At 46.8% G+C, this 25,883-nt stretch overlaps 1 protein-coding gene across 1 annotated transcript in view; it reads right to left on the bottom strand.

Annotated features, from left to right (window-relative positions):
* Positions 1–25,883, bottom strand: part of LOC103562913 (uncharacterized) — a 50,566-nt gene that overhangs the window by 15,212 nt on the left and 9,471 nt on the right. Inside the window, exons 3-15 of the mRNA XM_070582942.1 lie at positions 23,964–23,995; positions 22,699–22,743; positions 15,067–15,108; positions 14,754–14,783; positions 14,336–14,542; positions 11,581–11,625; positions 11,156–11,215; positions 10,754–10,800; positions 10,595–10,644; positions 10,106–10,323; positions 9,753–10,003; positions 8,465–8,599; positions 5,428–5,566 (exon numbers count right to left, since the gene is read on the bottom strand). Of these exons, the coding sequence (XP_070439043.1) occupies positions 5,428–5,566; positions 8,465–8,599; positions 9,753–10,003; positions 10,106–10,323; positions 10,595–10,644; positions 10,754–10,800; positions 11,156–11,215; positions 11,581–11,625; positions 14,336–14,542; positions 14,754–14,783; positions 15,067–15,108; positions 22,699–22,743; positions 23,964–23,995 (1,301 nt within the window). The remainder of the gene's footprint in view (positions 1–5,427; positions 5,567–8,464; positions 8,600–9,752; positions 10,004–10,105; positions 10,324–10,594; positions 10,645–10,753; positions 10,801–11,155; positions 11,216–11,580; positions 11,626–14,335; positions 14,543–14,753; positions 14,784–15,066; positions 15,109–22,698; positions 22,744–23,963; positions 23,996–25,883) is intronic.

Here is a 25,883-nt window from a genome sequence, read left to right as displayed (position 1 = left end):
CAATCCAACAAGAGGATATAACAGTCGTAAATATCTATGCACCCAACATAGGAGCACCTAAATATAAACAGCAATTATTAACAGACATAAAAAGAGAAATAGACAGTAACACAAAATAGTAGGAGATTTAACACTCTGCTTACACGAATGGATAGATCATCCAAAAAGAAGATCAATAAGGAAACACTAGCCTAAAATAACACATTAGACCAGATGGACTTAGCAGATATATATAGAGAAGATTCCATCCAAAAACCACAGAATAGATATTCTTTCCAAATGCACATGGAACATTCTCCAGGATAGATCACATATTAGGCCACAAAATAAGTCTCAATAAATTTAAGAAGACTGAAGTAACACCAAGCATCTTTTCTGAACACAAAGGTATGAAACTAGACATGAACGACAGGAAGAAAATCAGAAGTCACAAAAATGTGGAGATTAAACAAAATGCTACTGAACAACGATTAGGTCGATGAAGAAATCAAAGGAGAAATCAAAAAATAGCTGGAGACAAATGAAAATGAAAATACGACATGCCAAAATCTATGGGATACAGCAAAAGCAGTTTTGAGAGTGAAGTTTAGAGTAATACAGGCCTGCCTCAAAAAACAAGAAAAAATCCCAAATAAACAATCTGACAGTGCACCTAAAGGAAATGGAAAAAAGAAGAACAAACAAAGCCCAAAATCAGTAGAAGGAAGGAAATAACAAAAATCAGAGCAGACATAAATGATATAGAGACTAAAAAAATAGGAAAACAAATCAATGAAACTAAGAGCTGGTTCTTTGAAAAGATAAACAAAATGGATAAGCCTTTAAGTAGACTTACAAGGAAAAAAGCAGAGAAGGCTCAAGTAAATAAAATCAGAAATGAAAAAGGAGAAATTACAAGAGACACCTCAGAAATACAAAAGATTATAAGAGAATACTACGAAAAGCTATATGCCAACAAGATGGACAATCTAGAAGAAATGGATAAATTCTTAGAATCATACAACTGTCCAAAACTGAATCAAGAAGAAATAGAGAATCTGAATAAACCAATCACCAGTAAGTAGATCGAAACAGTAGTCAAAAACCTCCCAAAAAATAAAAGTCTGGGACCAGACATCTTCCCTGGCGAATTCTACCAAACACTCAAAGAAGACTTAATAACTCTCCTTCTCAAACTCTTCCAAAAAGTTGAAGAGGAGGGGAGGCTTCCAACTCATTCTATGAAGCCGACATTACCCTGATACCAAAATCAGACAAGGACAATACCAAAAAAAAGAAAATTACAGGCCAATATCACTGATGAACATTGAGGCAAAAGTCCTCAACAAAATACTAGCAAATCAAATACAACAATACATTAAAAGGATCATACACCATGATCAAGTGGGATTTATTCCAGGGACGCAGGGATGGAACATCCACAAATCAATCAACATGATACACCACATTAACAAAATGAAGAATAAAAATCACATGATCATCTCAAGAGATGCAGAGAAAGCATTTGATGAGATACAGCATTCATTTATGATAAAAACTCTGAATAAAATGAGTATAGAAAGTAAGCACCTCAACATAATAAAGGCCATATGTGACAAACCCACAGTTAATATCATTCTCAATGGAGAAAAGCTGAAAGCCATCCCTCTAAGAACAGGAACCAGACAAGGATGCCCACTGTCACCACTCTTATTTAACATAGTATTGGAAGTCCTAGCCAGAGCAATCAGGCAAGAAAAAGAAATAAAAGGAATAAAATTGGAGAGGAAGAAGTGAAACTGTCACTATTTGCAGATGACATGATTTTATATGTAGAAAACCCTAAAGAATGCACTCAAAGGGGCTGGCCTGGTAGTGCAGTGGTTAAGTTCGCAGGTTCCGCTTTGGCAGCCCGGGGTTCGCCGGTTTGGATCCCGGGTGGGGACATGGCACTGCTTGTCAAGCCATGCTGGGGCAGGCATCCCACATATAAAGTAGAGGAAGATGGGCATGGATGTTAGCTCAGGGCCAGTCTTCCTCAGCAAAAAGAGGAGGATTGGTGGCAGATGTTAGCTCAGGGCTAATCTTCCTCAAAAAAAAAAAAGGAATCAATATACAACAATCAGTTGCATTTCTATACTCTACCAAAGAACTAACGGAACACGAACTCAAGAATACAATCCCATTTACAATCACAACAGAAGGAATAAAATATCTAGGAATAAATTTAACCAAGGAGGTGGAAGACCTATACAAGGAAGACTGTAAGACTCTACTGAAAGAAATCGATAACGACACAAAAAAATGGAGAGATAGTCCATGCACATGGATTGGACGAATAAACATAGTGAAAATGTCCAGGCTGCCTAAAGCAATCTACAGATTCAATGCAATCCCAATCAGAATCCCAACGACATTCTTCACAGAAACAGAACACAGAATCTTAAAATTCATATGGGGCAACAAAAGACCCCAAATAGCCAAAGCAATCCTGAGAAAAAAGAACAAAGCTAGTGCATCGCAATCCCTGACTTCGAAACACATTACAAAGCTACAGGAATCAAAACAGCATGGTACTGGTACAAAAACAGGCACACAGATCAACGAAACAGAATTGAAAGCTCAGAAATAAAACCACACATCTACAGACGGCTAATCTTCAACAAAGGAGCCAAGAACATACAATAGAGAAAGGAAAGCCTCTTTAATAAACGGTGCTGGGAAAACTGGACAGTCACATGCAAAAGAATGAAAGTAGACCATTATCGTTCCCCATGCACAAAAATAGACTCAAAATGGACCAAAGACTTGAAGGAGACCTGAAACCATAAAACTTTTAGAAGAAAATATAGGCAGTACACTCTTTGATATGAGACTTAAAAGGATCTTTTCAAATATCATGTCTACTCAGACAAGTGAAACAAAAGAAAAAATAAACAAATGGGACTTCATCAGACTAAAGAGCTTCTGCAAGGCAAAGAAAACCAAGATCAAAATGAAAAGACAACCCACCAACTGGGAGAAAATATTTGCAAATCATATATCCGAGAAGGGGTTAAACTCCATAATATATAAAGAACTCACACAACTGAACTACAAAAAAAACAAACAACCTGATCAAAAAGTGGGCAAAGGAGATGAACAGACATTTTTCCAAAGAAGATATACAGATGGCCAATAGGCACATGAAAAGATGTTCAACATCACTAATCATCAGGGAAATGCAAATCAAAACTACACTTAGATGTCACCTTATGCCCATTAGAATGGCTATAATCACCAAGACAAAAAATAACAAATATTGGAGAGGGTGTGGAGAAAAGGGAACCCTCATCCACTGCTGGTGGGAATGCAAACTGGTGCAGCCACTGTGCAAAACAGTATGGAGATTGCTCAAAAAATTAAAAATAGAAATACCATATGACCCAGCCATCCACTACTGGGTATTTATCCAAAGAACTTGAAAGCAACAATTCAAAGAGATTTGTGCACCCCTCTGTTCCCTGCAGCATTATTCACAATAGCCAAGACGTGGAAGCAAACCAAGTGCCCACTGACTGATGACTGGATAAGGAAGATGTGGTATATACACACAATAGAATATGACTCAGCCATAAAAAAAGACAAAAGTGTCCCATTTTCAACAACATGGATGGACCTTGAGGGTATGATGTTAAGTGAAATAAGCCAGACAAAGAGAACTACATCATTTCACTCGTACGTGGGAGATGAACAAACACATGGATAAGGAGAGCAGCTTAGTGGTTACCAGAGGGGAAGGGGGTGGGGGAGGGTGCAAGAGGTACAGGGCACATATGGATGGTGACGGATAAAAACCAGACTATGGGGGTGAATACGATGCAGCCATGTAGAAACTGATCCATAATAACGTACACCTGAAATTACACAATGTTGTAAACCAAAATGACCCCTATAAAAGAAATAAATAAATAAAAGTAACATCTTTTAGGTTCATTTATTAGAATAATGAATATCAAGGGAAACAATACAATCCCCAACAGACAGTCCCAACCAGAACTCCTCATGGGTTAGGTCATTTAACTTGGCTAAAAGGGCCTGTTTCAAACTGGCTGACTTAAGGATAAAACATTAAGAATAAGCATCAATCACATCTACAGAAAAGGCTCACACTGAAACTAGGACTGAGAATTCCAACATGCCACGTTAGGTTCCATTTCTAGAGTATAGAGACCTGATTGGAAACACAGTATCTAACGAACTTCATCTGTATTTTGGAAAGATAGAAATAACATAGGACTGGGACACAGCACTCATCCTGTGTCATGATGAGCAGTTGTCAAGTCACATGTCCACAAGTAACCCAACAGATACAGAAGAAACAAGCTGGAAAAGGATTCAAAGGCTGTTCAGCTGATAAAGAGATTTACAGAATACTTAAGAGACCCTTGATGTTATTACATTTGTGCAGCAAAATAAACACTCTGGAGGATGAAAGGACCAGAAGACTACAGAAACCCCTTTAACGCCCAGCTATGGGCACTCACCACTTGTGCTGCTTTTCAGAATGATACTGTAGTCTACGTGGGATTGGGTGTGACACCAGGAAAGAGTGAAGGTATTATAATACAAAATGCGAATGATGCAAAATCCTATCTACTACAGACATGTGGCATCAGCAGGAGGGCCCATAGTGCCATTTGCGGATGAGGATACCACAGCCACAGTGCGTTGAAAGACTTGCTCACACTCCCACATGGAGCTAATTCGAGGGCCAGAACTAGAACCCATATGATCTCATTCCCAACCCCCTGCTTCTGCTTCCTTCTGGCTCCAAAACGCATTCACTATACACACGTCTGTTGCTCTGGTAACTTCCTTCAAACAGAAGTGGAGGTCAAGCTCAGATCTGCCTGAGGAGGAGGCCAGGGGCAGCTGCTGGTGTCACTGAGTCACCTGTCCCAGAGGCAGTCCACAGGGGCTGCAGCCCTCTCCCACTTCTCCCAGAGCAGGAGAGGAGGTTAGAGGTGGCTGCCAGAGGGCTTCCCAGCACCACGACCCACACAGGGAGAAAGGGGCCCCACCGCAGAGCTGCGGTCACACGGACAGTAGCTGTCAGCTGACGACCAAAGAGGCAGGAGCAGGCCACAGAGACTGCAATCAGCCAAAATGCAGGTCGACATCCGGGGGACGGGAGAGACCTGGCTGCAGTGCCCCTCACTCACAGTAAAATATCTGAGATCCAAACCTCAGAGCGGTGGGAGAACACAGCCCTCTCCTGGCTAAGCCCACCCCCTACGCGCAGCCTCCAGCTCCAGACGCAAACGGTGGGCGCCGAGAACCAGAGCCAGCACCTCGCCTTCGCTCAGACTTCTAAAGGCTGTGGTGACAGGACAGACAAGGACTCTATGTGCTTTCCCACCCCCGCACCCCACAACCAGAGTTCCCTTCAGGATTCAAAACACTTACATTCTCTCAGTTTTGCTTTCCATACAATTTCCTCAGAATCCATTTCAACCAAAAGTAATTTAAACTCCACTGGTTGCTCCAAATACACCTCAATATAACTTTTCAATTTCAAAAGTGAACCATCAACAAATTCAATTTCCTTTAAAAAAAAAAAGTGCATTAATTGACAATATAAAATGTCAAATAAGGAATAACAGCAGGGTTAGTGCCCGCTTGGACGCTCCCAGGACCCTGGCCGTGGGAGCCCCATCTGAAGCCACCACCCTGTCCCAGCCCCTCCTCACTCCAACCTGCCTTTCAGCATCACTTAGGCTCCGAGGACCCGGGCCCGTTCTCCCAAAGCCTAACTTTTCAGCCCTTCCTGATTTCAGTGCTTCATGTTCCCAAACTGGAGCGTGTCCCCCCGCCCAAGCGCTCTGTCCTAAGTGCTTTTAAACTTCCTCATCTTCTCTTGCTTAGATCATCCCACAATCTGGAATTGATTCAAAAGCATCTGCAGAACCACACTGAGTTGTTTTATCCACATTCTCTCACTGAATAGCACCCTCCCCTAACAAGTCCTGTTATTGCTATTTTATGGATAAAGAATCTCCGAGAAGCTAATTAACTTGCCCAAGTCTGCATCTTAGGAGGTGGCAGAACTGAATTTGAATCCACCCCTTCTGACTCCAAAGTGTGAGCCCTTAACCACAACAGACCATCTCCTGCCTTTGACCTCCTCCACTCGTCTCCAGTCTGGCTAGTAAACCCGGAGGGAGAAATACATTTTAAAAAAATCAGTGCGCATCGCTATCATACACCAATGGTCTGGGGGCCGGCCCCATGGCCGAGTGGTTAAGTTCGTGTGCTCCGCTTCGGCAGCCCAGGGTGTCGCCAGTTCAGATTGTGGGTGCGGACACAGCACCGCTCGTCAGGCCATGCTGAGGCGGCGTCCCACATGCCACCACTAGAAGGACCCACGACTAAAATACGCAACTATGTACTGCGGGGATTCAGGGAGAAAGAGCAGGGAAAAGAAAAAGATTGGCAACAGTTGTTGGCTCAGGTGCCAATATTAAAAAAAAAAAAAGAAAAGCATATTAAAAGTAAATAAATAAATAAACCAATGGTCTGAACCCGCCCCTCTCCCTTTCCATTCCAAATCACTAGCAGCATCCTCACATCCTTCACCGGGTCACGAGGGCCCATAAAGCTGAGACAATGCCTCCCGCAGGCCCACTCCTTCCAAAGCCCCCGTGTTCCCCCTTCCCCAGAACTATCCTGGCGCCTCGAGCCCAGCCGCACATTCCCATTGCCTCACTCAGCACGTGCGGTTCTCTCTTCCAGAAGAGCTCGTCTCTTCCGCTGAATCCCTCTCCCTTCAAACCCAGAACAAATGCCACCATGTGGGACGCCCTCCTGGAAACCCAATGCACTCTGCACCCACTCTACGGTAACTCCACATTACGTGAAAATTGTTTCTGTACATGACCATCTACGCTAGCATCTTTAGAGGGAAAAGATCCTGACAGTCGTTTTTCAAATCTTAGCTCTTATTCCAGGCTGACCTGGTAGCCTTTTGATAGACACTTTTGATAAATGTCAGTTAAACAAAAATCATTAATGGCATAAAACTAAGAACACTTTAGATGTATACAGAGTTTTACAACTTTTAGAGTGCCTCCAAACCACTATCTTGCATGATCCTTAGAGCAATCCTGGGAGACTATCCTCATTTTATAGGCCAGAAATTTGGCCAAGAGAGAGCACACGACTAGGGACAGAACTAGACTGCTTGGAGCGCTCCAGCCATCACTCTCGCCTGTAAGGAAGAACTCTCAGGACCACGCAGTCTCTTCCTGCCTAGAGTCGCCCACTCAACAGGTATTCTTCTCTCTGCCAGTGGTTCTTCATCTTGGCAGCACACGACAGGGGGCTTTGACAAGCCCAACGCAGAGGCCATTCCTAGACCAACTAAGTCAGTGTCTCTGGAGGTGGCACCAGACTTTTGTAAAGCCCCCAGGGAATTCCGCTATGCAGCAAAGGCCAAGAATCACTGTTCTAAGCAAACGCTTCCATTTTAATCCCACCTCCCAAACAAGGCTACAGTTTGCTTCTCATGATTATCTTGATGTGCCATCTGCCAGCGCTCAATCAGGTGGCAATGGCTGAGAAGCAACCTCTCAGACCCCTCAGGAGCCAAGGGCAGATGGGGCCAGGCCAGGCTCTCGCAAGGCCAGGGTGTGTGACGTGGGCAGAGGACCCGCCTGCTTCACACATTAGTTTCTTAAGCTGCATTGCTGTAAGGCTCAAAGAGATCCTCTGAAACCAGAAAGGGAGGTTATGGCAGACTGTCTGATCAAGCCGACTGCTTCTCCAGGGCCCTGGGCCCCAAACAATACGATCAAATCATCCCAGGCAGCACTCTCTTGTTTCACATTTTAACATAACAAAATCAAAGCGTGTTTTCAACTTTTCATAAACTAGAAGACAGACAGACAAAAAGAGGTGTACAAAAGGAATTTCCACAGAGACGTCTCGGCTAGATAAGCTATGGCACACATTCAGGGCACAGCGTCATTTACGAGAAACCAAAATCACTTACAAATGTCACAGTGTGTACAGTGAAGAGCTTAAATTCAGTGACAATTTGTTCCCATAACTATTTTTCAAATGCCTGCCAGTAAAAAAAAGCCCAATATTGCTGATTAGCAGCTCCTTTCCCTTAACCTTCGATGCTCTGTGACTTAAAATGAAACTTAAGGTTTTTACTCCTGTGAAGCTAACGCTGTTAAGCATTTAATAAAAAATTCAAGAAAATTTAAAAGGTTTTTAAAGGGAAAGAGAATAGACAGTCAATTTTTGCAATGGTTGCAGATTAATCCTGAAATTCAACAGCATCTTTGGAATAAACTACACATTTAACAAAACAATTGCTTTCTTATAAACAGAGAAATAAAAAATGAGAACAAAATGCATTATTTTAAAACCTTCAAAATATCATATCTAAGAACTATACATCCCTGCTGCTCCTCCAAGTGCTTTGTAAAATATATACCTCTGGGGTAATTTCAGCTTCTGGTTCACTGATCAGTCTGTATTTCTTTCCATTCTGCAGTAACTTCTGGCAAACAGGAGGCTTGTCGATTTTCATGAATTTCTTAGAGGAGTGCTTTATAGACTTGGAAATATCCTAAATGTGGAAATAGGTTTTGGTTTTGAAATTCATCAGCAACAACTGTAAGAACTGTAAGGGGGAGGGAGGAGGGCGGGCGACGGGTGACGAGGCACATGTGTGTGGTGATGGATTGCAGTTAGTCTTTGCCCGGTGAACATGATGTAATCTACACAGAAATCGAAATATGTAATGACATCACCTGAAATTTACATAATGTTATAAATCACTGTTACCACCATAAAAAAAGAATTAAAAAAAAAAAGAAAGAACTGTAATTGGCCAAGCAGTGCACGTGCCGGCCAGCACCGCCTTCATGTCCTCCTCCGAGGGCGGCAATGCAAGAAGGCTCCCAGTGCTCGGAAAAGAAAGGCCACAGGGCTGAGGCGCCTCTGACCCTCACTCCAGCCTCCTAGGTCTCCAAACACCTTTCTGCAAAAGCGCTACAGCCAAAAGCAACACATACCCTGCGTGGCACCAGCCATTTGCTTCTGCAGGATTTGAGAAAATTAAATTAGCACTAGCATTATCCATTTGTATGAACGACATGCCCACCATGTGAAAGGAAAGCAACTATTTTACTGTACGCAGTTCCAGTTCACTCAGAATTTGTTTCCATCCTCCGACGGGGCCCTCAATGGGACAGTGATTTTCTAAGTATTGTTCGAGTGCCCCAGGAGGTTAATGTAACCTGTGGCCCACGCTCACTTGTAAAGCAGCTGTACAGCTGAACGTGCAATTTAGGTTTCTTGAAGGTAAAGTGCAAGGAAATCTTTTCCTAAACAGGAAAAAAGTCATGTCCGGGCTCCTAGCCTCCTGGTTCCCAGATCACAATTTGAGTAGCAAGGCTGTGGAAAACACACGGCTTAGGCTGTCCATCAGGCAACTCCCTCCAAGGCCAGGCCTGCTTGCCCGCCATCCCCACCTCCAGAGGGCTATTTCCCCATCTGTTACCTTCTCGACGCTGCTTATGTGTGTAAACAACCACACTCCACGGATCTGAGAACTCAGCACACACCTAGGAAGTGACCTTATAACCTCTGTAGGTAAGTGACAAATTAGACCCACAGTAGGGGAACACTTAAATCATAGGGACAGGATCCACCTAAACATGGCGTAATGTTTGAACACAAAGTATTCAACATTTATGATTTATTTTCATTGACTTTACCTTGATGAAGGACTCATTATTGGTTGCTATGTACACTCGAAAAGACAAAGATGGATTATGGTCAATGGCTTTGTACAGAATCACGGCCCCGTGGTGGTATACTGTTTCTTCGCTTTGCATAACAGGTCCCACAGGAGAAAGAGAGCTCACATGCCATTTGACATGGGTTGCAGAATGATCCACAGTAGATTCTAACAATGCCCCAGAGCTTTTCACATGTAAGACTTTGAACGTCATATTGGCATCATGGTCTGTTAAAATATGAAGGTAAATTAGCGTTCTAGGCATTGTAATGGACTGCACACATACACACACGCACGTGCTAATTAAACTTTTAGTAAACAAGTACTTACGACCCAAGCAGAGGGAATGTGGAAACTGAATGGAGGTAAGACAGGCTGGGTCACATTTAACATCAAACAAAGGTCCACTGACAGCCCAGGGCTTAACAACCAGGTCTGCGTATTTGCTCCAGGACAAAACGCAATACTTGATGTCAACTTTTCTGTTAACCTCGAATATCAAACCAGTTTCCGTGCACTGGTAAATCCCCTCTGTGTCCACCTTCAGTCTGCGTTGGACAGACAAGAACACCTGTTTAGTCCTAACGCTGGGTTAGCAGAGGACTTACACTGACGCACGTTTTCAATTTCATTCAAAAGCACTAAGGGAACTTCTGCAGCATTTTGAGGAAGCATCATTATAAAAGAAAACAATCCAAGTAATTATATAAAATGTGTGAAATTAGTTATGCTGTTTGTGTTTCCCCTACTTGGGGTTACTTTTATGTAGAAAATTAAATGAGTGATGATGTTAAGCCTTCTGCATTCACAATTACTTACAGAAACTGTCCCCGGGAAAGGAGCCTGGGGGTCACCTGTTCATGATGTTTCTGGAGAAAAGGTATATATATATAATATATAAATAAGGAACATATAAGTAAATGTTTTCTTAAATAAAGCAAATTAGAGAACCATATTTTATAATTAAAAGAAACTTACACTTTCAGCATTACAGTGTTCACAGTAAGGCTGGACTTTATTAAACTCTAAATGATGGAGAAAAAGTTTTACTTTTATGAATGTGATTGGCATTTTCAAATAAAATTTTTTTAATAAACATATATGACATGACCAGATTACAAAATTCAAAGGGATACGCCCCTCAGCAATACTATTTAAAAGAATATTTTGGGGGCCGGCCCCATGGCCTGCTGCGCAGGTTCAGCGTGCTCTGCTTTGGCGGCCCAGGTTCAGTTCCCGGTGAGGACCTACGCCAGGCATCAGCAGCTATGCTGTGGCAGCATCCCATATACAAAATAGAGGAAGACGGGCACAGGGGTTAGCTCAGGGACAATCTTCCTCACCAAAAAAAAAACTTTTTTGGAAAAGGTAAGTTTATACCTGAATTAAAATGATCTGTGCGTGATTCTTTATCCTCCCATTCTTCACCTGTAAAAGACACTGTCAACACATTATTGGCACAAGCCAATGGCGGGATAAATCACATACCACTTAACCTCCCACCTTCAGCTTCACAACCAACAAGAACTTTATTCATGTATCTAAACATCCCCATGGGTCACTTCAATGACACATGACGCGTTATCATGTCTGCAACTGTCACTATAGGTCTAATGCAGGAAAACAAATTTGAACGAGACTCCTAAGCTTCAATGCACCCCATTTTGGCACAAAAGTCTTTATCTGATCATTTTATCCGGCACCAACAGCTCTCTCACCATCCTTCAGACTGGACCCTCCGTCCTCCTCTCACACCGCATGCATGGGGGAGAGAACAAGAGGGCACGCCCACGGCCTCCCCTTACCCTGAGCGGAAGCTTCCTCGGCGGAAGACTCTCCTAGTTCCCCATCTGTGGAGACAAGAAGGGCTGAAGGTACAGGTGGTCTAGAATAATCGCTTCATTAATTACTCATCACCTGGGCCACGGTCTCAACTGGAGAGCTGCAGCCCCCACTCAAGCCTTGTTCACGGGGAGCGGGGGTCGGGAATTAAGCTGGAGTCATCATTCCCAAGATAATGCTTGTCTGGCATCAGCCCCCCGAGCTATTACAGAGAGAGACTAGCTCGGAAGAAAGGAATTAACATCCGATTCTAGCCTATCTAAACTGGAACTAGTGTAGGAGTCTCTGACTTAGCATGCAGACTCCTTCCATACGGCTCCAGGCCCTGTGTGATCCGGCTCCCAGCCACTTCACGTCCTTCCAGCCTCCCCGCACTTCCCGCCCTCCTGGCACTCCCTGGCATCTCTCACAGCAAAGCACACTCCCGACTCAGGGCCTTCGCCCTTACTGTCCACTCCCACAAATGCTCGTGTCACATGGATCCTCACAGCCTTGCCGCCTCTGCTCAAATGTCGCCTTACCTGAGAGGATTTCCTGCAGCTGCTCCCCCGCCCCCGAAACAGGACCTGCCAGGCAGACTCACTCTTCCCCCTTCACTTTCCTTCGAGGCCCCCGACCTGGCACACCGTGCAGTTTAGCGTTTCTGCTTCCTGTCTCTCTCCCCACCAGAACGTACGCTCCATGAAGACCACGGTCCTAGGGCCTGGTGAGTGCTCAGTGACCACTTTCTGAATGACTAGAATTCCATAATACAAAAAGGGTTAGGAAAGGGGACAGCGCTGAATTTTCCTATTATCTATACTAGCACAGGTTGCGTGAGCGTGGGCTCTCCAGTTACGTCACTAGGTCTCTCCATGCCTCAATTCCCTCATCTGTTAAATGGGGATTAGAATAATACCACCTCCACAAAGCCAGGAAAATTAAATTACCAGTAGGGATTGTCTTGACACTCAGCAAGTGCTCAGTGAGTATAGCGAACTGTTGTTAACTACTATTTTGCTATGGTGATGGGTGGGATTTATTAAAAAATTCAAGAACTCTGAAGGAGATAACAACTCTGTCACTTCGGGTGAGACCCTGTGTGTCGACGGCTTGGTTTTATATTTTAAGGGTCTGAACAAGCTTCGGGAGGTCACCCTGAGGCTCACACAGGACTCCTCACTACCTGTGCCAGGTCCTACGCCATCACCAGCGCCCAGGACAGGCAGGCCCCCGGGGCAGTGCACCTGCCCTGGCCACATAGCTGCCTGATCGCTCGGGCTGCAGGGCTGTATCAGGGACCAGGGCTGGCAGAGACGACCAGCTCTGAAAACAGCATTCAGAAGAAATGGCAAATAGAGACTAAAAGTCTCCAGGATGCTGGACTCAGAACACTACAGATCCGAAGGGTCTGAAGACTGCCCCGACTCCTGCCACACACAATCCTCCCATATTGCTTCCTCGGCCGCGCATCCTTTAAAGCATCACGAATTCCAAATTACACAGCGGCTGTACATCTGCACGGTTTTGCCTCCACACCCCACGTCCTTTTGTCTTGCTACTTGCCTTGGGAGCAGAGGAAGCAAAGGGGTTAGAGTCCCAACCAGCCAGCAGACGCAGGGCCTCTGACCAGGGCTTCCCGGCCAAAGCAGAGAACTGAGGCCCTTCTCCCCAACCTAGAACCACAGCTTCTCTCCCACCACAAACAATGCAAACGATCTCAGGGAGCACTCTGCCACCACCCTACACAGAAGCAAGCATCTGAGGGTGCCTACCTGCTCCTTCCCTCTGGCCTGGGAACGGAGGTGAGTGGGAAGGTGCCTCTCCCATCTCTCCCCCAGTGTGGAGGATGGCAGGCCTTTTCATAACGAGAATGGCCCTGGGGGAAGGCAGGGCCCTTGGATAAACCTGGGGCTCCAAGAACAAGCATTTCAGCCCACCTATGGAAGACGCGGAGCACTTCCCCTGGCAAAGAACACCCAGGTGTCTAAGCCAGCCAAGAGCCGGGGCCAGCTCCTCCCTGCCCCATCTGCCCAGTCTGACCTCAGTGACCCCAGCCTCCAGCCCAATTGGGGGCCTATGTTGAACCCCACTAACTTCCACCTGGGTTGCCTGCCCTGGTGAGGCCCTGGCCCAGGCCTGGCTTCTGGACTCTGAGGGTCCTGCCTTTGGACTCTGGGTCCCTGTGGTCATTTACCCAGTTATTAGCCTGGGACAAAAAAGACCTGATCCCAATACACACTTTTCTAATTTCGTTACTATCCTAATCCAATCTACGGAGGCTGGACTTTCGACCACATCTTGGAGGATGAAATAATCCATAACATATGAAGAAGACCGGGAGTAGGAGAGTGGGTACATTGTTTCCTTGTGGGTATCAGCATGTGTCATCTACTCCATGAGGGTGACATAGAGATAATTACAGTTCTTATCAACACATAACATGATGGCCAGGAGATTACAATGACCTTACGATGACCTCCAGCGTCCCCACTGGGGAACTGCAGAGAGAATCAGAGGAAAGCAGGACTTGAGTGAACACACTCTACTTATTTTAAAACAAAGGAGCCCAGACAGCCTTGCTGCAGTATTTGTGTTCATGGGCAGATCATATTTTAAGAACTGGGGAAAAAATCCTACAGTAACATAAAATCAGTTAAAATATAAGCTTAGTTACAAAACTTTATATGAAAACCATATTTTAAATTTAAAATCTATGCTCTTAAAGTGGTTTCATACTCAAGCTGTTCACAAGTAGCCAGAACAGCAAAACTCTAAACCACACATGACATTGTCCGACACTTCCAGCAGCAACAGCTGCCTCCGCAGCAACGTGCGGGCAGAGCCCGGGCAGGAAGCCGCCACGCCCGCGGCCACCCCCCCGGCCGGCCAGCCGGCTCTCAACCTTTTCTCTCAGGGGCACAGAGCAGAGCGCACACGCAGCACCTGGATGAACGAGATAAGAACATATCCTGGAACGCCAAGTGCAGTGAACTCAAATCTTCAAAGTGCTTACGAGTTTCCTGATGTTCGACTCAATTTTGCACAGAAAAAGATAATGAACAAGAAACTTGCAACTTAAAAATCCCAGAGGCTATCTTTCCTTCCCCTTCCCCCTTTCAACAAAGAATAAAATTCACAGGAAGGATACACTCACTTGTTTTTTCTGGTTTTGGTTCCTCATTATCTGCGGGGGAAAAAAAAAAGTCTAAATCAGACTCATGTGACAACGGGGCGGGTGGGCGCGGAGCTTCCTGCCTATCCTCCGCAGGCGTCCTGTTCTGCCACTTTGCAGGCCAACTAGAAATTGTTTACCACAAAAATACTTTATCAGGACCGTATAAAACCACCTAGTAACTAAAACGTCCTCAAGCAATGTAAGTGATGTGTGCATTACTTTAAAATAGAAACAGAAGGTTATACGTTTAACTAGATTTCTACAATTAGAGACACATACATATATTACATACCAGATTCACTTTCAGAACTGCTCTGAGAACTGCTGTCCTCTCCTGAAAAAAAGCATATGCCAGCAGTACACGGTGACTAAAAACCGGGAGTTTTTATTTAATTATACATATAAAATAGATCCAAACCCAACTAATTTCTTCTTTTAATCAATTCTCATGAAGCCCAAAACTAGTCCGGTTCACATAAAAGGGGGCTCATTCTTCTCTGGAAATGGATAAAATATACTTTAATGGTTTAAACATGAGCTCCAGTGGCACTCTGGCCACAATGATCACTTTGTGTGGGCGTCGCCCGGGCCCCCGCCTGGCTGGCCCACCGCCCGGGCCCTGCGCCCACACATCTGGGCAGCTCCGGCCCTGCGCCCGCACATCTGGGCGCCCGGCGCAGGGTCCCCGAGGGCACCGCCATTTCACCGAAGCGCAGGACAAGCTCAGCCACAGCGCTCAGCTAGTTCTGAAGAAAGTGGTCCCCAAAACCCTCCCTCCACCTCTTCACCCCCAACTCAGCACCTTGGCCCACTGCAGTCAGGCCTCCGTTCCCACAACTACTTCAAAATCGTTTCCCTCATGTCCCCAGAGGCGCTGGCGCACCCGGCTCCCCGGGGCCCTCCAGGCCCCTCCGGGGCGTCTGCCCGGCTCTCCGCCTGCCTCTCCGATGCCCTCCACCGCCTCCGAGCTCCTCTCCACCCCCCACGCCCCACTTCCGCCTCCCAGCCTCCTTGCCGCCTCCCGAGCCCTGGGGGTGCATTTCACTTACTCCCAAATCTATGAGCCCAATGTCCACCTCGAGGAGCCCCGGGACCCCTCCTGGCAGACAGAAGTGCCCCAGGTGCCAGCTGCCCCGCCAAGCTCAGCCCCTCCGCTCCCACTCTTCAGTCGTTCCTCCTGTTTTCTGACACTGCCTCACCCTCGACTCACGCTCCACATTCAATAAGGAAACACGGGGAAAGCTATTAGCATTATTCTCTAGTCTCCCCCTACCTACATATAACTACCGACCACCAGAACCAAGGACTGACAATAGATACATGGAAGGAAGGAAAGATTTGAGAATAACGCTGAGAACAACAATAACAGCAGCTAATAGCAGCTGTTTGAGTGCTGCGTGCCAGGCACTATACCATACCTACTTATTTACATATAGTCACTCATTTTGCATATATATACACCATCACCCCGCATATATTTATGAAAGTGCTTTACACATATTTACACGAGTTCTCACAACTGCCCAGTGAGGCAAGCTGAGGCCAGTTAACTTACTTATGCAAGACCACCACCACCACCCCACCACCAGGAAGTCTGGAGCTAAATTTCACCTGGGACAGTGTGGCCCGAGCTTGCACTCCTAACCGTGCTGTTGATGCAGGGTTGGTGAGCCGAGGAGTCGAAAGAAAGATTTCTTAGACTCTTAAGATCTGGCAGTAGTGCTTTTTTATTTAGAGAATAGTATAGAATAGCATGGGGACAGGACCCGTGGGCAGTCAGAGCTTCTGCTGCCACCGCTTCTGCTGCCCCCGCTGGCAGGGGGACAGGACCCACGGGCAGTCAGAGCTCCTACTGCTGCAAGTTGAGGGTTAGAGCTAAATTTAAGGCATAGGTATGTGAGTTATCTCTTTACAAGACAAAGAAAAAAAGTTAAAATGGTACCAGTGCCGGTAGGGTCCGGCCATTGGGCGGTCCCACAACTTTTAGATAAGAATCAAACCGGATTGAGTAAATGGCAGAAGTCACCGCTCAAATATTATCTTCAACTAAAGACAAAGGAGGATTTTGGGGTGGGGGGTCAATTACATGAGGTTGCCAGACAGTAAACAACTTAAGTTCGTGCCTTCCCCATTAAGAGTTTCCAGAGATAAGGCCATCCCCCCTTCCTCCTGGCGCAGAGAGGGAGGCATGGAGATTTCCTTCACAAATGCAAATGTCTCTGATCGAAGGGCAAGCAAATTCCACTCCTCGGAGCCTGCTTCTCATCTGTAGTTTTAAAAGTAACCAGCCTAAAAATCCTCGTCATAAACCGTTTTAAAATTAAGCAGCCTAAAAATCCTCATCACTGTGACACTCACAAGCACGCTCGTCATTTCTCAGGCAGCTCACTCCCAGGAGGCAGCCGGGCTGGATGTGCTGGGGGAGCAGGAGATGAGTTCCCGCAGGAGAGGGTGGCCGAGCGTAGCGCAGGCACTCACAGTGCAGGGCCAGGCACCAGGGACTCAGGGTGGAACACAGGCCTCGGTCCTCCAGGACTGGAAGCACAGAGCAGCAGTTCCCAACCTTGGTTGCACACTGGCGTCACCTGGGGAGCGTTGTGAGCACACCCATGCCTGACCCTCTGCCCTTCCTTACAGCTCTAATCTAACTGGTCTGGTGTGCAGCCTGAACAGCGGTACTTTTTTAAGGCCCCCAGGAGATTCCAATGTGTAGCCACGGTTGAGAGCCACTGGACTAGAATCAACCTATCCTAATCACTCGCCTGTTCCCTAAACTTGTTCCCCAGGGTGACTGCCCCCCTTCCTCCGAGCCCTTAGAGATGCCTTCCCACTGCCTGGAAATCCCTCCCCAGGCCCCACCCCCAGAGCTCAAGGGTTCCATGAAGACCCAGCCCAAAGGGACTTCTGCTGAGTCTCCCTCCACCTGCTAAGCTGGCCATGCCGCCTCTGGGCTCCGTCCTGTGGCACTTACCCCCCTGGCAGGCTGCTTGTTTAGCCGCTGCTCTGTGAGCCCTGGAGGACTGAGGCCAGGTCTCATCACCTTGATTCCCTGCCCCCGTCCCACACAGCTGCTCCATGAATGAATGCATATTCAAATAAATGAGCAAATGAAGGCCCTGCCCGAGTCTCTGCAGAACTGTAATTCTGCCTGGACCAGCCCCAGCCCCAGGTGAGGCCCTATCTTCTGCCCCAGTCCCTGGGAGATGGTGCTTCCATCAGGGGGATAGTGGGTGTGACTCTGGGCCACCCCTTCAGTTCACCTTCCCAGTGGTTCTGGTCCCAGGACTCCTGGTTCTAGCGTTGCTCCCTAAAGCCCCCGGGACCATTTTTCTGCCTCACGGCACAAATCTGAGGATTAAAAGTGCTACTTACTGTAAAGACTGATCAGCCAGACTCTGTGCACAGAGGCACTTAAGAAGCGACAGCTATTTTTACTACAGGTCACACTCCCTCCTAAAGGCCTGCGACAGGCACGGGCCCAGCCTGTTACTACACAGCAGGGGCCCCCCCACCCCTGTGCGGGGGAGGGCTGCAGCAGCAGACCCTTTGCTGGGGGAGCCCTGGACATGCAAACAGCCCGCAGCCCAGAGCTCCTCCCCTCCCACCTTCTCATTTGGACTGCAGTCAGGTTCACCACACCTGCCTGTCCTTCAGAATGCCCGCCTAAATGTGGACAAAACCCATACCCCTTCCTTTTGATGAGGATTTTTAGGCTGCTTAATTTTAAAACGGTTTATGATGAGGATTTTTAGGCTGGTTAATTTTAAAACTACAGATGAGAAGCAGGCTCCCAGGAGTGGAATTTGCTTGCCCCTTTGTTGGGAAACATTTACATTTCTAAGGGAAACCTCTATCTGTAAAGATGCCTCCCTCTCTGTGCCAGGAAGAAGGGGGATGGCCTTATCTCTAGAAACTCTTAATGCCAGAGGCAAGAACTTAAGTTGGTTGCTGTCTGGCAATCTCATGCCACTGATTTAGGGTGGTGGCTTCTAACCTTTCTAACCTTTACTTAATCCGATTTGATTCTTGTCTAAAAGTCATGGGATCACCCAATGACCAGACCCCACCTGCACTGATACCATTTTAACTTTTTTCATGTTCTTTCCTTTGTCTTGTAAAGAGATGAATCACATACCTATGCCTTAAATTTAGCTCTAACCCTCAACTTGGGGCAGCAGAAGCTCTGACTGCCCATGGGTCCTGTCCCCGGGCTATTCTATTCTCTAAATAAAAGAGCACTACTGCCAGATCTTAAGAGTCTAAGAAATCTTTCTTTTGACTCCTCGGCTCACTGACCCTGCATCACTTTGACCCTTCAGTTCAACTAAAAAAGGCTAAACTTTTCAAAATAAACTTTAACAGAAAATAAGGTGAGAAAGGGAACAGGGCACCTGAAGCAGCTGCACCGCCCACCTGGCTCCTTTCCTCACCTGCTGGAGGAGCCAGCTAATCCCCCCCACCCGAGGGGGGTGACAGACACCTCTAGGGGCACACAGCAGGATGGAGACCTGCGCCTCTTCCAAGGTCCCTCAGCCTAGACAGAGGCACACAGCCCACACCCCTCCACCCAGAGGCCAGGGGCAGGGCCACCCCACTGCCCACTGGGAGGTCCTTGTCTGCCCTCTGCCCCTTCCCACCACATCAGCTCTGTCCTCAGTTTACAAAAACCCCCCTAGGCTTCTGGATGAGTCTGCGCTCGTTCAGCAGAGCACCCTCCAGCCGGCTCTGGCCTGAAGTGGAAGTGTCTCGGCAACTGGAAGCCGTGCCGCCGTTCACACCTGCCGAGCAGCCCAGCAGGCACACGGCCACCCTCGCTTCCCCTCAGACACAGCCCCACAGCAGGCTTTCTCCTCCCTTCCCAGACAGCTTGGGGGAGAAGCAGCCTTGCACAATCCCATTCGAATCTCCATTTTGGTTCCATCTTACAAAATCATAGTTCAACTTCTTTTTTTATTTAACCTTAAAGCCAAAGGGTATCCGGTGACAAGAGATTTTCACACATTGAGGTATACGGGGTAACTATTCGGGTTCAAAACTGATTCTGCTTGAACTAAAAAGGCTGACTTAAGGCCTATCAAACATACACTGCACCTCTGCTTCAATCATTACAGTAAGGAAGGCCCTCTCTTCAGATGAGGCCGAGCTTCCCCTCCTTCACCCGCCTGATTGGGAACGCCCAGGTTAGGCCCTTTCTGCCGCCACTGTCATGTTGACCTGATAATTTGCAACTGAATACCTCTTTCAAATTTTGATGAAAATGTATCCCGGGTGTGTTTAATGTATGTTCTTTGTTCTAAGAAGATATAAGACTGTACAGAAACCCACACTTCTCCAGAATGCTTTTTAAGGCCTTCCGGATTATAACCCTCACTCTGGCTCAAGTAAACTCACCTTAATTATTGGTTATTTTGCGGTGACACTGGCATAACATTACATATCCTGAGGGGGTGCCATTGGTTCCCCTTTTGTCACTAGGAGTATGAAAACTCCAGAAAGAAGGCCTAGATGACCATCAAATCCATACAAAACTGCCTTGAGGAGAAAAGACACTTAATTTTCCAGATATAGGTAAAGATAAAAACTCATCCATCTGGCAACAAGACTGCCAATTGACCCCTGTCTCAGAAACTACGTGGGTAAGGAAAATAAATTAGAGGAACAACTTGTGCCATTTGTGTGTCCTACAGTATATTCTACTCTGCATAAACCTAACCATAGAATAAATCAAGTGTGCAAACCCCACAGTGCCAGCAAACCTGGGAAGGAGGCCCGGGCACAGACACGGCTGAGCTCAAAGGTTTCAAGAAAACAACATGGATTTTTTTCTGGTCAATAAGCTTTGGATTTTTGTTGTTGTTGTTTTGTTTTTTGAGGAGGATTAGCCCTGAACTAACTGCTGCCAATCCTCCTCTTTTTGCTGAGGAAGCCTGGCCCTGAGCTAACATCCGTGCCCATCTTTCTCTATTTTATATGTAGGACGCCTGCCACAGCATGGCTTGAGGAGCAGTGTGTAGGTCCGCACCTGGGATCCCAACCAGCGAACCCCGGGCCTCCGAAGCGGGATCTGCGCACTTAACCCTTGCGCCACCAGGCTGGCCCTGGATTTTTTTTATATAACTTTTTTTTTCTGTAACAGTTTTATTGAGATCTAATTCACATACCATACAATTCACCCACTTGAAGTATAAATTCAGTGGCTTTTATTATATTCAGAGTTGTACATTCATCACAACAATTTTACATTTTCACCACTTGCTAAAATAAAACCCTGTAATCTTTTCCTATCCCTCCAAACCTCCCCATTCCTCCTAGACCTAGACAACCAATAATCTACTTTCTGTCTTGACGGATTTGCCTATTCTGGGCATTTCATATAAACGGAATTACCCAATATGCGGGCTTTGGGTCTGGCTTCTTTCACTTAGCATGTTTTCAAGGTTGAACTATATTGCAGCAAGCATCAGCACTTCACTCCTTTTTATGGCTGAATAATACTCCAGTACATGGTGTTATGTGTTGAATTGTGTCCCGCTAAAGTTCATATGTTGAAGTCCCAACCTGCAGTACCTTAGAATGTGACCTTATTTGGAGAAAGGGTCTTCTCCAAATAACCAAGTAGAATGAGGGCATTAGGGTGGTCCCTAATCCAATGACCAGTGTCCTTATAAAAAGGGGAACTTCAGACACAAAGATGCATACAGGGAGAACATCAAGAGATCATGAAGATGACCATCTATAAACCAAGGAAAGAATCTGACATACATTTGTCCATCACGATCCTCAAAGGAACCAACCCTGCCAAAGCCTTGATCTTAGACTTCTAGCCCCCAGCACGGTGAAACAGTCATTTCTGTTAACCCCCAGCCTGTGGTACTTTGTTACAGCAGACCCAGCAAACGGATACTACGGGTGCATTACATTTGGTTTATCCATTCATCACTGATGAACTTCTGGGCTGTTTCCAACTATTGGCTATTATACATAATGCTACTATGAACATTCATACAAGCTTTTGTGTGCACCTATGTTTCCATTTTTCCTGGGTATATACCGACCAGAGGAAGTGCTGGGTCAAATGGTAACTATGTTTAACGACCTGAGGACTGCCAAACTGTTTCCCAAGTGGCTATGCCACTCTACATTCCTATCAGCAGTCTGTAAGAGTTCTAATTTCTCTACATCCTTGTCAACACTTATTATCATCTGTCTTTTTTATTATAGCTATCCTAGTGGGTGTGAAGTGGGATCTTGCTGTGGTTGTGATTTGTATTTCCCTGAAATGATATTGAGTATCTTTCATGCGCTTATTGGCCATTTGGACATCTTATTTGGAAAACAGATTTGTTAATGCAAAGGTCACGTGTAATCTAGCCCCGCCTACCTCTGCAGACACACCAGGCCCGGCCCCCTTCCCTCGCTCTCTGATTCCAGTCACTTGACCTTTTCCCGGCTCTGGAGGCAAGCACTGCACACCTTCCCATAGCAGGGCCTTGACCCCTGCAAGGCTCCTGAACTAAGACAACTTTTTCCCCCAACTTTGCCGTTACCCAATTCATCACCTCCTCAGAGAAGCCTCTCAGGACTACCCCAGGCAAGTGTCCCCCCACCTGGCTGGGTTTGCAGAGGACCCTGTATTAGGTTAGTGTGGTCAGACTACAAAATGCCCTGATCACCTCCTCAGACAATTTCTCAGTTTCACTAAGTACAGCTTTATCACCCAACTTCAAAGGCGGTGATTTCCTACACTAAGTCATCATAAAACTTCAAGATTTATTCAACTCTTTCAAGCAGAAAAATTAAAGTCCCTACCTTTTACTCACATTATTTGAAATAAAACAGAAAAATAAACTATAGTTTAGCTTGCTATGAATTATTTTGTAAAAATTTCATTTAGGTGTTTACCAATATAAACCACATCCCTTACCTGATTTGGAGTCCTTTGAAGTATCTAGGTTGGGGGTGGGGCAATCTAAATTTGGAGGAAAAAAAGTTTCATAAACATAAGTGTATAATAAATATAAGTATAAAACATAACATTATGTTCATTTTTGTAAAAGCTACAAGTCAACAGTAATAGAAACCCCCTCTGCTATGAAGTGAGTCACCCTTTAGATGCAGAGCAGCCTTTAGTAACCAATGCCCTGTTACCAATGGCCAACGATGCCATATTCTCAGGGGAAAAAAGATGGACACCAACAAACCATAAGCCTTTCCAGTACAGAGAAGAGAAAGGCAACAAACTTCATAATTACACTTGGTTGGTTCCCAGTAATCTCTCAATTTTGTGCCAAAGAAGCTGTCTTGTTTCTCTGATCAGCTCAGCAGCCCCTAAACAGCGCCTGGCAAGTAAGTAACTTGACATCAGAAAGGAAAAGAGCACCTGGCCGACCAGGGCTCGAGTTACCACACGAAAGAATCACCATCCTTCCCCAGTTAACAGTCGATCCAGGCAAACACGCCAACAATCGAGGGAGGGGACACACAAGTTGAAGAAAAGGGTCTGAAGTTGGCCAGACAAGGCGGCCCCAGATGAGGGCAGGCCCTGAGGGCAGTCGGGAGACCCTGCACAGGGTGAGGGTGCTGCCGGCTCAGGCCAAGAAGAGGAGGGCCCTCGGTGGGCCCACACCACGCCCAGACGGAGTTCAGGCCTCAACAAGAGAGCTTCCACTTGAGCCAGGTTCAAGGATAGAATTATGTGCTGCCATTTTTTCATTAAGTGTATAAAATGGACAACAACACTCAAGTATTAAAAAAAATACCTAGTTATTATTCACGGAAAGTTTACTGAATTCAGTTGATAATACTTCCCTAATCTTCCCTTACCTGAATTTAAAATAAAGTTAAAAAGAACATTAGACTGAGTTTAAAAGGAGTGAGATATAAGACCATTTATTTTCTATTCGCAAGTTGTAAAAAGCTAAAAAGACCTAAATTCTTTACATTTCACTTTTTTAAATATCTGTTGAAAAATAATGCTAAAATTTTGAAAAAATGTCATTAGTTCATCATCTTAACCTAATGATTCTTTCAACGCATTTCTATTTCTGTAAGTCGGTGAAAGCATGAATGTAACAAAGCAACTGCAGCCAATAAATAAAATGAATGAAGAAATCACTTTCTAAAACTGCAACTGTTTCCACAGCCTAAGTCAACGTTCTTGATGACTCAACTCCGGCACAGAGCACGTACCTTTCTCTTCTGAAGAGGCATTGTGATCCTCACTAGAACAAGAAAAGAAACACAGTTTTATAAACAGATACTAACTTTATACACAATAATTATGAAAATCATTGAAATGATTATGATGTTATGTTTCTCCAGAAATGCAACCGGCTGAGTGAAGCTCTCCCAGTCCTGCGGGCTCTTCCTGCCCCGCTGGCTTCCACCTACAGCCCAGCCCAACGTGCACACACACGGAGCTCACCCAGCGTGCACCCCAACACCCTCCCGTCCTGCCCCACTGACTTGCACCTACAGCCCAGCCCAACGTGCACACACACAGAGCTCACCCAGCGTGCACCCCAACACCCTCCCGTCCTGCCACCCCTGCCCAGGGGCTCAGTGCTGGCTTGCCCCACCCCGCCCAGCCACGCGGCCCCTGTGGCCTGTCTCCCCCCGGAGGGCAGCCCAGCCGCCGTCTCTGCGCTGCCTCCAGTCCCTCTGTTTCCCCTAGGAGCCGCTGCTCAGTCACCTCTTCTCCCAGGCCTCTTCACTCGCTTCCCTGCCTCTCCCCTCCATCCAGCACACCTGAGACATGCCCTGGGGCTCGGAGAGCTGCCACTGGATTAGAGGCCCTCCCTGGAGCAGGGTCCAGCCTCACGACTGCCTGAATGCTCTCTGCCCTTCTCACGCCAGTCTCACAAAAGAACCACAGCCTCCACTTCCCGCTCCCCGTCCTTCCCGAGACCCACGGCCTGCTGGCTTCTGCCCTCCCCCGTCACCAAAACCACTCTAGCTGGAGCCGCCAATGACTCCTGCCTGGGAGACCCCACGGGCCCTCCTTCAGTCCCGGGTGGGTGGCTGCTGTCTCTGGATGGAGCAGGTGACAGGCTCCTCCATGGCTTCTGCATGCCCTCTCACCTGGCGTGCTCCCTCCTCCCCCCTCCTCTGTCTCTCCAGGTGCTCCCCTGTCCTGGCCTCCTGGGGACTGACAGGGCCTGCAATCGCGTGCCCCCCTCCTCCCGCCATCACTGCCTCAGAGCTCGTCTGCACGCCGAGCCTTCAGCTCCAAAATCTTTACCTCCTTCCCAGGCCTCTTCCCTGAGTTCCAGGTGCCTGGGACCTGGGTGTCACTTCAGCACTTCAGATCAAACATGGTCAGCACTGAGCCCACCGCAGCTCTCCCTGCCCGTCCAGACGTGCCCTCGCAGAGAGCCACATCAGCAGGCCACCTAGCTGGAACTCCAGGGCATCACCAGCTCCTGTTCCCTCTTCCTGGGCAAGCAGCCAACCCCAGTCCTCCCGGCCTCCTCCTGCACCTCCCTCAACCTGGCCCTCCTCCACACCCACTGCTCCTGCCTCAGTGCAGCCTCGCTCTCACCGCTCTCCTGCCTGATTACAACCCCCTCCTGCTCACGTCCCTGCCCGCAGGCCCACGCTCTCGGCGCACACCCACAGGACCATCAGCATGGCCTACTCATGTCCTCGCTTACACCCTTCTGTGGCTCCTCATGGCCTCCTGGCTAAAGCCTGAGTTGTGTTAAAAGAAAACCGCAGGCCCAAAACCGAGTCACTCCTGCTAGGCCGGTGTCACCAAACAGGGGCTTAACACCTAACTGCAGCTTCGACCTCCATCACAAATGTCGTCTCAGCCAGTCACTCAGGAATCTTCCCGTCAGCACCAAGGAGGTGATCTGTCACATGGGCCTCCCCATCCGCCAAAGGGAGATGGGGTAACCCACCTAATAAGACCCTTTTGTTCCCAAAGTGAGATGACCGAACCCAGAATAAACCGTTTTCCACTTATGACTCCCTTGTCCTGCCTTTGAAAACCTTTCCCTTTCTGCAGCCCCGGAGCTGGCTAGATGGGATGCTGCCTGATTCACGAATCGTTCAGCAAAGCCATTTAGACCTTTCGATTGACTCGGCTGGGTCTCTGTTATTGAGAGC

The sequence above is a fragment of the Equus przewalskii genome, chromosome 18, assembly GCF_037783145.1.
Source record: "Equus przewalskii isolate Varuska chromosome 18, EquPr2, whole genome shotgun sequence".
Lineage (NCBI taxonomy): Eukaryota > Metazoa > Chordata > Mammalia > Perissodactyla > Equidae > Equus > Equus przewalskii.
This window is presented reverse-complemented; position numbering and strand designations above follow the sequence as displayed.